General features: G+C 39.6%; 1 protein-coding gene across 1 annotated transcript in view; it reads right to left on the reverse strand.

Annotated features, from left to right (window-relative positions):
* Window positions 1-14553, reverse strand: part of SH3BGRL (SH3 domain binding glutamate rich protein like) — a 50293-nt gene continuing 35740 nt past the window's right edge. The window contains exons 2-4 of the mRNA XM_019521392.1: window positions 10708-10893; window positions 5811-5891; window positions 1-1141 (exon numbers count right to left, since the gene is read on the reverse strand). Coding sequence (XP_019376937.1) covers window positions 1109-1141; window positions 5811-5891; window positions 10708-10893 — 300 coding nt within the window. The 3' untranslated portion in view covers window positions 1-1108. The remainder of the gene's footprint in view (window positions 1142-5810; window positions 5892-10707; window positions 10894-14553) is intronic.

The raw sequence follows: 14553 nt of genomic DNA on the forward strand, positions 1-14553 counted from the left end.
TTCATCAATACATGATGCTGTTCTTTAATAGGATTCACAAATTCCAACATGGAGTGGCAATGTCATGGCAATACAAAATCCACTTTTACATTCTGAAAGACAAAGCCTTCTTCAATTACAACAGTCCTTACCACCCAAACACTTATTTTTTTGTTCTTGTGTGAAGAATTACTATATTACACCTGGTGATTATTTGAATGTGCACCCAAATGTCTAGAGCTATAAGCTTTGTGAAACGGTACTTTTGAGGAGTATTACATTAAAGGCTTCAACTCTTACAACATATAAGGAAGTGCCATTTCTGGCCCTTTTGGCTTCTTTGCAACACTTCCTAGGCATTAGAGGATATTTCACTGAGGTGCACTAAATCTTGCACAGAAACATGTAATCAAGTCATGGATTAGGCAACTTATTGGTGAACTTGCTAGTCAAAATGCTATTCATTGCTCCAATCTTTATTTTGTGGAAAGGGCCCACATTGGTCACTTAAATGAAGTACATGGCAACATTTTTTAGATCTGTACAGTGTGCCACAATACAATTTAAAATATCCATCCTACAAAAAGGAAATACATCTAAGAGCTTAGGAAGGTTACTATACTATACCATCTACAATTTAAATTTTCAACCACAATTTAAAAAGACATTGAAAAATTACTGTATTCATATATTGTTCAGTAACATTTTTGAGGCAATTCAGGCACTAGAGTTATCAGATAAGATTATGTTTGTTGTTCCTTTTCCCTGTTTTTAAATAGTTGGATCACTGGGTATAATTGTATCTCTGTTGTTCATATTAAAAAAAAATCAGGTTTTCCCCTTAAATTTGCACAAAATGGACACCATTGCCAAGACCTGATTTTTAAACCACTTTAAACCAGTTGCTTCATTTTGTTATACCTCCAACTTTGTAATAGCGTATTCCATGCTCTTTACCCAAATTTTCACATTTTTCTTGTATTCAAAATTTATGTTAATATCATGGATGCCGCAAGCACCAATCAAAATATTAGAAATTATATCCATTTTTCTTGGAGCAGAAACAATTTTACTATTTTATAAAAAGCCGTGAAAATTCCCTTTACAGAACATTTAAGGCAGTTGATGTTCATGCTTGCTGCTTTGCCAGTGCTTCAGCTTCCTGAAACAATAAAATAAGAATTAAATGTTAGTATTTTATCAGAGGTTACAACCCATATTTTTTTATATAACGAATGCAGGTAAAAACCATTGGAAGGATTGAAGAGGGCCTAGTTTAGGGACTTCTGTCCAGTGCATACACCTACTATTAAATTAGGGGTCAACAACATTTTTGGGCAGGGTGCCAAAAAACAAAACAAAAATCCACTTTGAACCTTGATTTGTAAGAAATTGGCATGCCGGGGCAGATGGTGAGGAAGCCATGAGGGACCTGATCCTTGTGGCAGTGCAGCCCCAGCCCTTTCCCTAAGGCACGCGTGCCAAGCAAAATGAGCATGGCACACATACCAGTGGTTGCCTACCCCTACTAAAGATGTTCCCAGAAAATTAAATAGGTACATTTTATAACTATATACTAGGTGTGGACATCTGTACTGCAATAAAAAAATCCTAGTAATACACGGCCAAAACATTAGCAGCACTAAGCTTTTAAGTCAAACAAAGGTCTTCCAGTGACTTAAATTGCCCTAAATTACTATGGGTCCAATCTTGTAAAGTTCTAGGTATCCTCAGCTTCTACCAAACTGAAATAGAAGTTACAAGTATTCATAGTCTCTTGACTAGCTAGCTGTGGTGCTTTCCAGACCATGGTCAAACAGGTGAGGTCTGACCATGCAAGTATAAAATAAAAAATGGTATGTAACTACATTTTTGGGGGGTTTTGTATAATTCATGTCAGGTTACAAAACTATTAAAACAGTGTTTTAATAACAATCTAAAAAGATTACAAAGGCTTTCTGAGGTACAATGGTCAGCCAAGACACTTAGGAAAAACTGTAGAAAAAAATTAAAGCAATTTCACCGTGGAAAAATATACTAACAGGTTTTTGGAGAAATTTTACCCATCTTCTAAAATTAAAGTTAAAGATAGTGAGAAGAGGCTGGTTAACTATTATATACTCTTCTAAAAAAGCCCAGCATTTAGTGTGCTGTGTGACTGTGAAATCTGGCCCCATTTTGATGTCAAAAGAACTCTGTTTCTATTACGCAAGTCCACACTATCATATGCAATAAGGGTTGGGAGAGATCTTGGAGGGTCTAGTCCAAACCTCTGCTCAAGGCTCCTTTATCTAAACCATTCCAAATCTGAACAGTTATAACTAGTTTACAAATTAACAAAATAAGTAAGTGGATAGTCTGAAAACATGGGATTTCTAGTAAGCCAAAAAACCATTTCTCAAATAAAGAGATGGGCCAAAGTGAATGACCTCTACCCGAGGAGGTAGGAGGATCACTCCACACATCTCCATTAACTTGTATTTGGTGGGTCACTCAGACAAATGGCAAAAAGACCATCTCATCTTGCAGCTTCCAAGTCCTGGAGTGTGGGAATACCATAGCTCCAACCACTGACTCGGGTCTACAAAAAATTGAGGGAGTACATTCTGCTACAATGGCCACATGTTACAGGCAAAAAGGTACACATCAATCATCCAGTGACATAAGTTACTCAAGCAGGGCACTCACACAAAAAGATATTTTTATGAAGAAAGCAGAGAGGAAGGTGTGACACTAGTAAAGATGGGCAATGAAGCAAAGAAGGAAAATGATGGGCCATGTTTTCTATAGGGCAGGGTTACTTGTACTGCAATGCAGAGCAAAGTGAGATTCTCGCCCCTTCCAATCAAGTCCCTGTGGCCAAACAGGCTACAGGAATGACATCTAGCCTCTCTTCTCAAGTTAAAAAGCACCAAAAATGGTTTTATGAGGGAGGGCAAGCTACTTCACAGCAGGCCTCTTGGGAAAAAAGGAAAGAAAAGTATCCTAAAGCTCCCTCCATAGTAAGCATACTGATCCATTTCTCCTACAGACTGTATCAATTCCTTATCTCTAAATCCAATTCTGCAAGATGCTAAGGAGGTGTGATATTCTTTCCTTTCAAATCCTTCCTTAGAACATTCCCATTAGGACACTCATTGAGCATACTGTCAGTTATTTATGTCTAGCTGTAAGCTTTAACTCACCACTCTGTATATTTAAGAGACTTGAACCCCTGGAAGTCTGGTTAATTACAGTATTTATCAAGTGGGTTTTGTTTGACTTATTTCTGATTCCTGTAGAGAGCACTAAACAAATCACTGATGCTCAATAAATACCTGTTTGTATTTCCAATGTCATTTCTGGAGTTTGGCTCCAACTTCTATTCCATCACACATTTTCCAGACACCTCATAAAAACTTATAGTGTGCTGTCAAAATGTACATCTCCTCAGCACATACAGGCAGTCCTCAACTTACAACCTTTGGAGTTACAACATTTCGCACTTACAATGTTTATAAATTGACACCCTGTTTCAACTTTATGACGTCAGTTTAGACTTTACAACACTTGATCTGACACCATGCCATGCCAGTGAACAAGTTTGCTGTGTTGCCTTAGACACTGCCTTTAAGAAAGTAGACAAGACTCCAGAAAAACCTGCAGCCAAGACTGAGAAGACTCCAGCCAAGAACCTTTCAAAAAGTCCAACCAAGAGCCCTTCAAAAAGTCCAGCAAAGTCACCTCAAAGAAGTCTTTCCAAATCAATACGATTGCTATTTACAATGTAAATACATTAACGTAGTTATATTACTCATCTATAATTGATAGAGTACAAAACTCTGGGTTATTTTTGGTGAAAATAAGGTATCAGGCCTTGGTTCAGTAACCAATCCCCCATTTATAACACTGTTTCTTATGGGGGCGGGGGGGGGGAAATCGGTTCCAAGTTACATTTCAACTTAAGACGTGGTTTTCAGGAACCAATTCTGTCATAAGTCCGAGGACTGCCTGTAGCATGCAACTTGGTCCAATATCCATCTCCTTCCATTTTACTGAATTCTGTTCACAGGAATTACATAGATAGCTGTCAGAAAATACAGCCAAGCTGCAAGGAGCAATTCTCTACCTGCAATGTGCTCAAACCCAAGATGTTTTGAAATAAGCTTTGCCTTCAAGCTAACAGTCAGTTTGATTTGCTAACATTTAGTGATAGCCCAATTGCCAAGTCAGGCTAACAGCAAAACTTTTGGCAAGTCAGAGAGATTAGACTCGTAATCAACACTCCCTTGAACCTTAAAAGGCAGCGTAAGGGTTAAAAACTAAAAGTCTGTTTCTCTTTAAGTGATCTTTTCCTTGAAGTATACTACAGTAACAAACAGCTATACTGACAAGGAGAACCATTTTTCCCCACAACTGCATCCAAGTATTTGTTTTGTTGCTCTGAAACTGGAGTTAGGTTAGGTTTAGGAAGGAAAGTACCAAAGAAAAAATAGGCCTTATTTATCACTGGTGTACCTCCATTAACATCAATGCAGTTAGCCCAGGGCAAAAATCTGGTCCTCAGACTTGAGTTAGTCCAACCTGCAACTCTTAATAAGAATTGGTCATGAACTACTTTTAACTCAGGCCCTTGAGTAATATGTGCAAAACAGAGCATTTCAGGTTTCCTTACAAAGTTTAAGGTGGCATGTTTACCCATGGGAATGAGAAGACTGGAGGTGACTCAGGGCTCCTAAGACCCTCAAGTGAAATGCATAAAACATTCCTGTCCTGTTCTATCAAAATCAAAGGCAGAATTCCACTTTGGTGCATCTGTCTTACAAAAATCAAGTGTATAACTGGTAAAGAGAATGCACAGCTTCATACAGAGGAAAAAAAGAAAATCTTTTTAATGATATTAACTATCTGTGACAAGCCTCTTGCAAAACCTACTGGCAAGACACATTAAAAATATTTGTCAACAGAATTGTTTATTTTCAAATGTAATCCATTTCCATTTATTTTAGTGTCTTTTCACCAGGCTTTCCAGTGAAAAGCATTAGAACACAGTTTTCAGAGCAGCACAGAGGGTTTTTTTTGATAACCAGGGGTAAAAAAAATAAACAAACAAATTTGGGGATAAAACAAAAAAAAAACAAAACAAAAAACAAAGCAGCACACACGGTGGCACCACACACACCACTTGAAGCTGGAGGCTAGCCAACCAGAGCCACACTCCACTGCTGGCCAGGCTCCGTGCAGCAGAATCTCTGTTGTTGCAGCTCCGGGAAGGCCCCAGGACCCATGGTATGGCTTCTGGCCCCAGCCACCCCTACTCCACCTGGGGTAAGCACCTGTCAGGACACACATGACACAGGCATTCCCCCTGGACAACTGCCAGCAACACAAGGTGCGCTGCCACTAGCTGTCCCTGGGGAATCAAACGTCCACGCACATCTGGATGCTGCCTTAGGTGCTAAACAAAACAGCCAAGGCCACGAGGAAACCAGTACTACTAAAGGACCTGATCAGCCTGCTACTGATATTGGCGGAAGACTTTCCAATAATGTAAAAAGCAGTAGGACTGGTCCCACAGTGAAAATACCAAGACAGTATCAACTACTGCAGTTATAGGTCAATGCACTAAATTGGAACAAGCCTTTTGGGGAATGCAAAATCCACCAGATAAACGGACATATGACAGTATATACCAACAAAGTCTGAAAACAGAAGTCCTTGAAGGGAAAATGTATTCCTGATCCACAGAAATACATACGTGTGAAAAACACAACACAGTGACAGACATTACTTGGTACATAAAAGTTGTATATGCTGGTCTGAAATACAATTCACCTACCCAACTTACTTACCTTTGAACCTGGTGGTGCAGTCAAGCCTAAAAAAGCATACACCGCATTATTCTCTCTTGCCTCAAAGAAAGCCTCATAATCCTACAATCAGAAAGAGAGAAAGATCATGAGCTAACTAAAAAGTGTAAGAAGTCTATTTAATACAGATTACCCAAGCAAGGGCTGACTGGGGCTCATAGTCTGAAACAAAATCAGTAGACCTGCTCAGATCCATTGCACTCAAATGTTTTAAATGAAAACAACAACAAAAAACACACCACACACACAAAACCCACCCATCCACAAAAACAGATTTTGAAAAAAGTACCAGAAGTGGTAAATTTCAGTATCCATGGCAACCAGTAAACTAGAATGGAGTGAGCCCCCTAATTTATTCTAATCAGATGAGATGTCAGTTGTTACCTCCAATCTGGAACTGATTCAGAACTGATGCTTAAAAAAAAAAAAAAGCTGCACTCTTACATTACTAATTCATAGCCTTACTATTATATTAGCATTGTATTTAATGATTTAGTGCAAATGAATATGTCAAAGAAATATTCTTCACAGTAAGAGGTTGGCATCTGTATTTACTCATTGCATGCATACATCCAGATAATCGTAATTTGTGCCTAAGACTGGTAAACAGTATAGACCTCAGCCTTATGTTGGATGCTCAATTAAAGTTAGATGACAGCTACACACAAAGCAAGAACTGCGAAGGAAAAGGAAGCTAAGAAGGGTGGGATAAGTGCACATGTACTCTCTCTCCCTCTCCTTTTCCTGAGTTTTTCTAAGAGAAAAAACAGCCTTTTATCCTAGCACGCAGCTATCTGCATGTGTATCTGCCGTGTGTGGGAAAAAGATACAAAATCAAAATGTGGCTCTGCTCAATGCTATCTAACTGAACCACAGAATGATTGTGCAAGACACCCATTGTTTGGATTACCACATCCACATCCCTAATTCTCATTTCCAAACTCACACTACAGACCCAACTTGGGCTGTCTTTCTCCCTCTCCTTCTCTTTTCACTGATGCTATAACCCTGGTTTGTGCTCCTTCTTAACAGGCATTCTTCTGACACATGAAATCTTGGTCAAAACATGTAGCTAGAGAATGCCAGTAACGTGGAGCATGCCACATTGTAGGCTGAAGTTACTGAGGGAGCTGCCATTAAGGGCAAGCTGCTTCACATGCCCACACATACACCGCCAAAAAAAGCATGTGAAATGAGCAAAGCCAGTGTGGTGGTCTCCAGGGGAATGTTGTGGTCAGGAGGCTCTCCAGAAGTTGACAAGACCAAAAGTACAAGTAACTGAGTTTACGAAGGGGAGGGAGGGAGGGAGCCTGGAGTTCAAAGCTGTTTAGCTGTTGTTCAATTCAAATACTAACTCTCAGATTTTAGTTGAATTCACATGTACAGATTTTTCAAACACTCACATTCCTGATATCCAGTACCAACGATGCACTCTGGGCTTGTTGAACAAGGGTTCTGGCTAACCTGCTAGTGAATGGGCAAGTGCTCCAATTTCTAGCACCATTTCTAGGACAAGAATCTCTGCAGCAAAGGGAAGAGGGTATCATTTGCATGCCAGGGTACGGATGCTCAAGGTTTGTAATTGCATCAGGGTCAGCAGAACTTCCACTACACACTTGGTATGTGCAGGTACTAACTAAGGTAAAATAAGAAGGTAAAGAGTTCATGTTTATGGTGAATCTGATAAAAGATACCAAAGGAAGGATGGATGTACACTTAAGGTTTTCTTTTCCCTCAAGTTGAATTCAACTTGATTGGGAGATCCTAACCTAATTTTATTTGTCTTTGATAAGACTTTCTGAAGCAGTACAACACTGCTTTCTGGAATTTCTGTCTCAGCTGAACTTCCTTAACAGACAAAAACAAAACAACACCTACCCTGGGACTCAAGTAGTTTCATTATCTCCCATTAACTTCACTGAAGGTACTCAGCACCTTGCAGGGTTAAAACTGATATCCGTGGTTCTCAACATTTTTGGACTCAAGGCATCCCTCAATAACTTTTGTGACTTGAATGGCACTATTTCAAAAATTAATTTATATATTACAATGCTTACCTTCTTGCAGAGAGACTGGGCAGCAGGGGTGAAGAATCATCCAGGCAGGGGCAAGCCTGAGACTGATTATCAACTTATCTCTTCACACCTCCTCACACCTAGGGGCACTCCCTCAAAGGATCTGGCATACCCTGGTTGAGAATTACTGTCCTATAGAAACAATAATGTGGACTGGTAAAAAAAAAAAAAATCTGCTCGTCTGCCACCTGACCTATTCAATATCAGATTGACAGGCTGTGAGGAATGCATAATGCCTGATGAAATGACATACTGCTTTGCTCCTGAATTACTGCATTCATATACATTGCAGCTGGAGACTACATCAACAAATGCTCCCGAAAAACTCGCTAGAATTATCCCAAGGATAATCTTACACATAGTTGGTTTGCATATGCTCACTACAAAATGAAAGACCTCATTGAAAGGACAGTGCTCTCTGGCTGCTTCACTGTAGCCCAGTAGGTAAAGATATTTGAAACAATTTTCCTTTGACAACACAGGGTACAATGCTATCAGGTCCCTCAAAACAAGGAGATGATGCTCTACATATCCTGAAGCAAAAGCAAGCTGAGAGTTCCCTCAACCTCACATGCACACGCGTCCAGTGGCTGTGTATACACATGCATCTATTTAGTAAATACCGTAGAACTCCAGTACAGAGCCCAAAGCCCCATGAGCAAGCAGGTCCCCTCTTTGCCCTCTGGACTTTCTTTCTAATTTAGTACCTCCACAGCCTGTTGCCTTATATAAAGCAATCTGAGAGAACAGAAAAGCAGCAGGATGCCACCAGCAATTCAGGATTCAGCAATTAAAAGGTTCAAGGGAGGGATTAGGCTTGTTGTGGCCTGGAAGTCAATCTCCTGTTCTCTTAAAGATGAAGTTTTCTTTTTTTGCTTTTCCTTTCCTGCAGCAGTCCACATAGTTGCTAGTCACATTTTCTCCCCTGATGTTCTAGCCTCTCCCTGTCTTTTTCATGCCACATGTAACAAATGTATTCAGTTCTTTGCTCAAAGATTCTAGCAACTAAAGAGCCAAGTGTACTCGGCATGGTACCATCCCTGTATAGTCCCCAAAGCTCAAGCATGGAAAGCCTACAAGCGCAGATAAAACATCCCCAAATCTGGCCATTTTTCAGAGGACAGTAAAACTGATTTTAAAAGCCTTTGCTTTTCCAACAAATTACAACAAAAAGCAGCAAGCAAGCCCTACCAAAGCAGGCAGTAGCTTGCTCTAACTGTAGTTCGAAGCCCATCATATATTACTCTGTATGAAACTATGATCATTGGTGCATTAGAAATACTTGTGATGTGTACACCTCCCAGCATAGCTGCATGCATGCAGTTTTTTTCACTTCCTGCCCTGCACCACCATGAAATATTATACTTTGCTGGACAACTGCAGCACTACAGCATGAAGTTGGCTACATTGAATTGATAAAGGATATTGGCACAGTGATGTGCCTGCCAAAGCAAATGCTTTGTAGTACTGTGGGAAGGCAGGCAGGCAATACTAGATATAAATGAATGTCAGTTTCACTTCTGCCAAAGAAGTACTCTCTAAGAGAAAGATGTTTGCACAGAAACCTGCATATATTTATTAACATTTCCTTACCAACAAACAGTCCTAGTCATAATAGAAGGTAGTTCGTGCAGAAACATGGGTAATAAGCTATATTTGAGGGACATTGGGTGCAATGGCTTAAATATACACCTCCATTAAAATACTGAAAATGTAGCCACTTGTGACTGAGTTGCAAGCAAACCCTCTTGCTCCTGGTGGACAAGGCAGCATGTCAGCCACTCACTATACAAATGATAACATGCTCAAGAGATTCAGGTTTGAATTAAAACAAACTGTAGTTCAAAGCCTGGGTGCACTTGAGAAGTTTATGAAAGAAGTCTGGAAAGAAAGAGCCTGCTCTGTATGTTTTTAGTTAGTATGTCTGTCAGTCTTCCACACACACTAAGTTATCAATAATAAAAAGTTCACACTTATGAATAAATTCACACCTTTTAGAATATGTGGCCTGCTGAGCAGTGATGTGTATCATTAGTGTGGAATAACATACTTCAGAAAAAGCATGCAAAATAGTCAACAACTAAAAATCAATATTATATTTACTACCTTATTTTTAAATCTATACACAGGAAAAGACAGACCGCAACTGCCTTGGATTTTGTAAACAGAACCCAGAAAAGCTAAACCCAAGAAAGCTTTTACCTCCAAGTTCAAGAAAGCCCATGTGCTGACATGGCAAGTCATTTTATTTGAGCATTTCCTTTGAAAGTAGACAGGACAGACGCCATATGGGAAGAATTTCTCATCTACAAAAAATCCCATTTGGAAGGGATGTCACCACAACACTGCAAGATTCTGTATTTGCAAAGTGCATCTCCAGAGCTTTTTCAAATTATTTTAAATATCTAGTTTTAAATTGTTTTTAGAGAAAAATCAAGATAAAAAATAACTAGGAAAAAAAAAATACTCCTGTTGGCTACTAGACAGTGTTCTCTAGTAGTCAGGCTAATAGTTTTTAGATAGCAAAAAACCCATGGGCTCTAGCCCCACTATAATGGAAGAAAAGCAATGTGCAAAAATAAATATTATTAAAGGCTCCACAGGGTAAGAGGAAATATATAATAGCTCTTCTGCATTAATACTATACAAACTTAAAAGCTTAGTTATAAGCATTCTTCTTTTCTGTTGCAAACAGAACAGCTAAAACAGAATGCAGTGCAGAAACTGTTCTGGTAAGCTGCAAAAATTGAGACAGAAAAATGCAGAACAAGGAAGCAAAGGAGATCATTCAAACCCTTTCCTACCCCCAGATATCGGCTATCATTGAACAGTCGAGGTGGCAATGGATTTCCACTTGCTGGTCGGCTATCTTCTGGGACATTCTCTCTCATCCATTTCCGGTTCTCCTCATTGGCTGCAATATCTTTCTCTTCAAACTCAATCTTGTTGGCTTCCAAGAAACCTAACACATCTTGCTGCTGTTTTTTAATCTGCAATAAGAGTAAAAAGAAAGAGAAAGCCAGTCAGTGATCAAGCAGGTTTTTCTGCCTCTGACATTCTATGCAAGCAAGTCCAATGGTACAGGCAACTTGGTGCTGTTGAATAACCTTTAAAAATCCGTGTTCACTTTCTCCAGCAAAAACATTACCCCATGGCATCTTCCTCACTTGCCCTTTCGGATTATTTTTTGTGAGCATTAGGAACAAGCTGGAACAATATCCCCGGAGAGCTGAGTCCTCCATAGAAAAGCTAAGGTATGCGAAACAGCTGTGCAAACATCTTCCCAGTGCCCCACTAATATGCTACAGACCCTAAATTAGAGGGCTGTCTTCTAATGGGGGGGAACAGGGGGAGATATCGTTCTTCTAGGTCTCCCAAAGGTTAGCACACTCTAGACTGCCATACAGGGTGGCTAATCTTGTATGGATAGAAGTTTTACTGCAACTGACAGTTGAGACTCTGTCCTTTGCTTCAGTAAAGAAATGAGAGAAGCTTCTATCCCCTGATTTTAGGATTCCAATTTCTTTGCTGAAAGGGCATGCTTTCAACATGCTGCTACACCTGTAAGCACCAGCACATTACAGATCCTTCTGCAGAAGGAAAGCATGGAATTTGCATTCTCCCCCCCCCCTTATTCCCTTCAAAACAAATGGAGTCCCACAAAAACAACAGAAACAATGGGGCACACATCTTTCCAGGGCTGAAATTCAGCAGGAGTCACAATAGCTCATTATTCCAAAGGAGAGAGGAATCTAAAAGCTAAGTGGAGATTTGTATTGTATCCTACACAACATGCGTTTGACTTGACAGAGAAGATTACTAGAACGTAAATCAATGAGCTGCTCTCAGAGGGCCACAAGCTCAGAAAATTCAGAACCCTTCTTCCTGCTAGGCTTCAAAAGTTTGAGAATCAAGGTGTGTGCTGCACTATCATAGAATGCAAAGCGATTTAACGATCTTGGCCTGTAGCAAACAGCTGCAGTCTAGCAAGCTTGACTAAGCCCCCTGCTTGTTATGCCAAGGGTTGAGTTTCTATCAAAAGGAATCACTCAGTTTTGTTCCCCATATGATTGACACGACTCATTCTTTTAAAGAGTAGCGTCCATACACATATTGAAGGACACAGCCAAAATATTCCCTCAGGCTCTTAAGCAATGGAAGAACAGATTCTTAAAGCATGGAATAATATGCCAAAGTATTTTTTAAACTGGGACTTAAGACTGAAAACTTTCTCCACTGATATTTTTGTTAACAATTTCTGTTCAAAAAACAAAAGGGTAGGAAACCATCTTGCAGAAACACTGCCTGTATTTTTTTTAAACAATTATTCATGTAACTGTAACTAACTACAATAAAATCTCCTAGGGAACAGTTTTAAGTTGCTGGCTTAACACCCAAAAAATTAAAAAAAGAACCCCAAAAATATCTCACTCCAGAACTTGCTAGATTAATAGGTTTCAATCTCAGAAGGAAGGCTTCAGACAAACAATGACCACTTGGCTTAATGTATTTGGGGGAGAGGAGAGGAAGGGGAGGGAGAGAGTTGATCAGGGGAGACCTTATAAAGAGGTCCTCTTCACTCAGTGTTATGAAAATTTCCATGGGGTCAGTCTTCTTTCTTAAGAGCAGGGATGTTAGGTCAAGTTTTCTTGGACAAACTCTTTTCCCACGGCTGTTGTGCAGTGCACTAATTGACCAAGTGTCCTACAGTCGGCTGCATTTAAGATATGCTCAAGGTATCATCAGTAAGGTGCTTCCTGTGGCTTTACAATGAGAGGTGGTACACATTACACAGGGTAAAGTCCTAGCTCTACTCATTTCCATAAAAGTTGTTCCACTGAATTTATTGAGACCAAAAATTTCACCTAATGTTTGCTTATCATAATCCCTCAGATATTCCAGAAGCAGCCTTAAGTCGAGGAAATTTTACACCCACATCCTCAGGCAACAGAAGTAGTCCCATGATGTTGGAAGGGAAGCGGGATTGACTTGCGCTTCCTTGCACTATTATATCTTCTGTGTTTTGTAATCTACTCCCTAGAGCTGGGCTTTTCATTCCACCTCCTCCTGCTCTTTATAGCCCATTCACATCTAATCCAGTGTCCCTATTGTGCTTACCCATGACACCAATGGGAAACAGGGATCTTCACTGCCATGACTACAGGAAAGTTGGATTTAATTAGGTCATACGTGAAACATTAGCTTCCTAATGCAGAGACTTTTTGTTTATGTTCTTTCTTCTTCCTGACTTCACCAGAACAAAGAGCTTGTTTGCAAGAATACATAAAGTTCCAGACAAACAACAGGATTCAAGTTCCTCCTTTGCAGACAAACCAGCTAAACATCCTGGATTTAACCCAATTAGTGCATCCTGACAAAAGCAGCTGTTGATACAGATGTTGCATTACTTCTAATTCAGGTCAGATAACTACTCTCCAAGCAGCCTTTCCATATATAGACAAGTAAAAAACACTGAAACAAGCAGATATGAGGTCAGTGGTCAGGCATATGCACTCCAAATAAGGTAGCTGAGCTCCCTTGCTTGCAAGACCTTTAAAACGAAAGCAACAGCCCCAAGCTAACTGCTAGATCCCAGATAAGATTATTAGGCCATTTACAATAACAGCACAAGTACATTTTATAGATTATGTTGGGGAGTTTGAGTCAAGAAAAGCACAGTGGCTCAAGTTTCTGATGTATTTAAAAAATGAGCTGCCATTGACACAGAAAAAGTTAAGATGACAGGAAAAAAGAGGAAGTCATAGGGCTTGGCTGTATCAACCCTCATCCAAAAAGTCTTTAAAGCATCTATTTGCTCATTCCTTAGTGGTCCCTTTGGAGCCATTAAAGCTAATTGTGCAATCAGAATACAGTTGTTCCATACCACCTAAGAAAAACCAACAATTTCTGAAGTCACTTAGAGAACACAAGAGAGCTTAGTATTTATTAAGGGATATAACACTGCAACTTAAAAATGCTCCCTTGATTTCAGTGAAAAGTGTTGCTTGTGTGGAATCTGCATGATCCAAAGCAGTAAGTATGGGGCATGGTAAAAATGTCAATGTAAGAAATTCCTAGACTGGATTAAAATATGGGCAGGAGTGTAAGAACAGGAGGATGAAAATTACCTAAATGAAGAACAATAATTGCTAAAAATAAATAAATAAAAAGGACAGGTTAATGCCATGCAGAGGAAGCAGCTCACATTACAGGCTAAACTTAAGATCATTTTCCAAGAAGCTCCTATCTGCCACAAAAAAATTATTCCACTGCTCTTAACAGCAGGGCTTGCAGTAGGAATAGTGGGAGAAGACAGTTTTCAGTCGTATCATAAAAGCTTTCATTTCTAAAAGATGCATTTTCCCCTATAAATAGTTCCTAAACAGAACTCTGACAACGTTCCAATTTCAAATAGCACCACGATAGAAGAGATGCCTTCATAACTATGTATTGCCTTATACACTACCCTGGCCAAGGAAAGAACAGGGCTATCATTTCTTTAAACAGATTGTCCATAGACTCAGGAATTTCCCATTTGCAAAAAAAGATCTAGCTGTCTTCCATTAGGTTCAGTTGCTTAATCTGCCATAAACTCAAATATAAACAAAGTCTAACATGAATTGAGTACCTTAAGAGCAGGGGGGGGGGGG

This window comes from Gavialis gangeticus, unplaced genomic scaffold, assembly GCF_001723915.1.
Source record: "Gavialis gangeticus isolate Ggan-Ray unplaced genomic scaffold, GavGan_comp1, whole genome shotgun sequence".
Taxonomy (NCBI): Eukaryota; Metazoa; Chordata; order Crocodylia; family Gavialidae; genus Gavialis; species Gavialis gangeticus.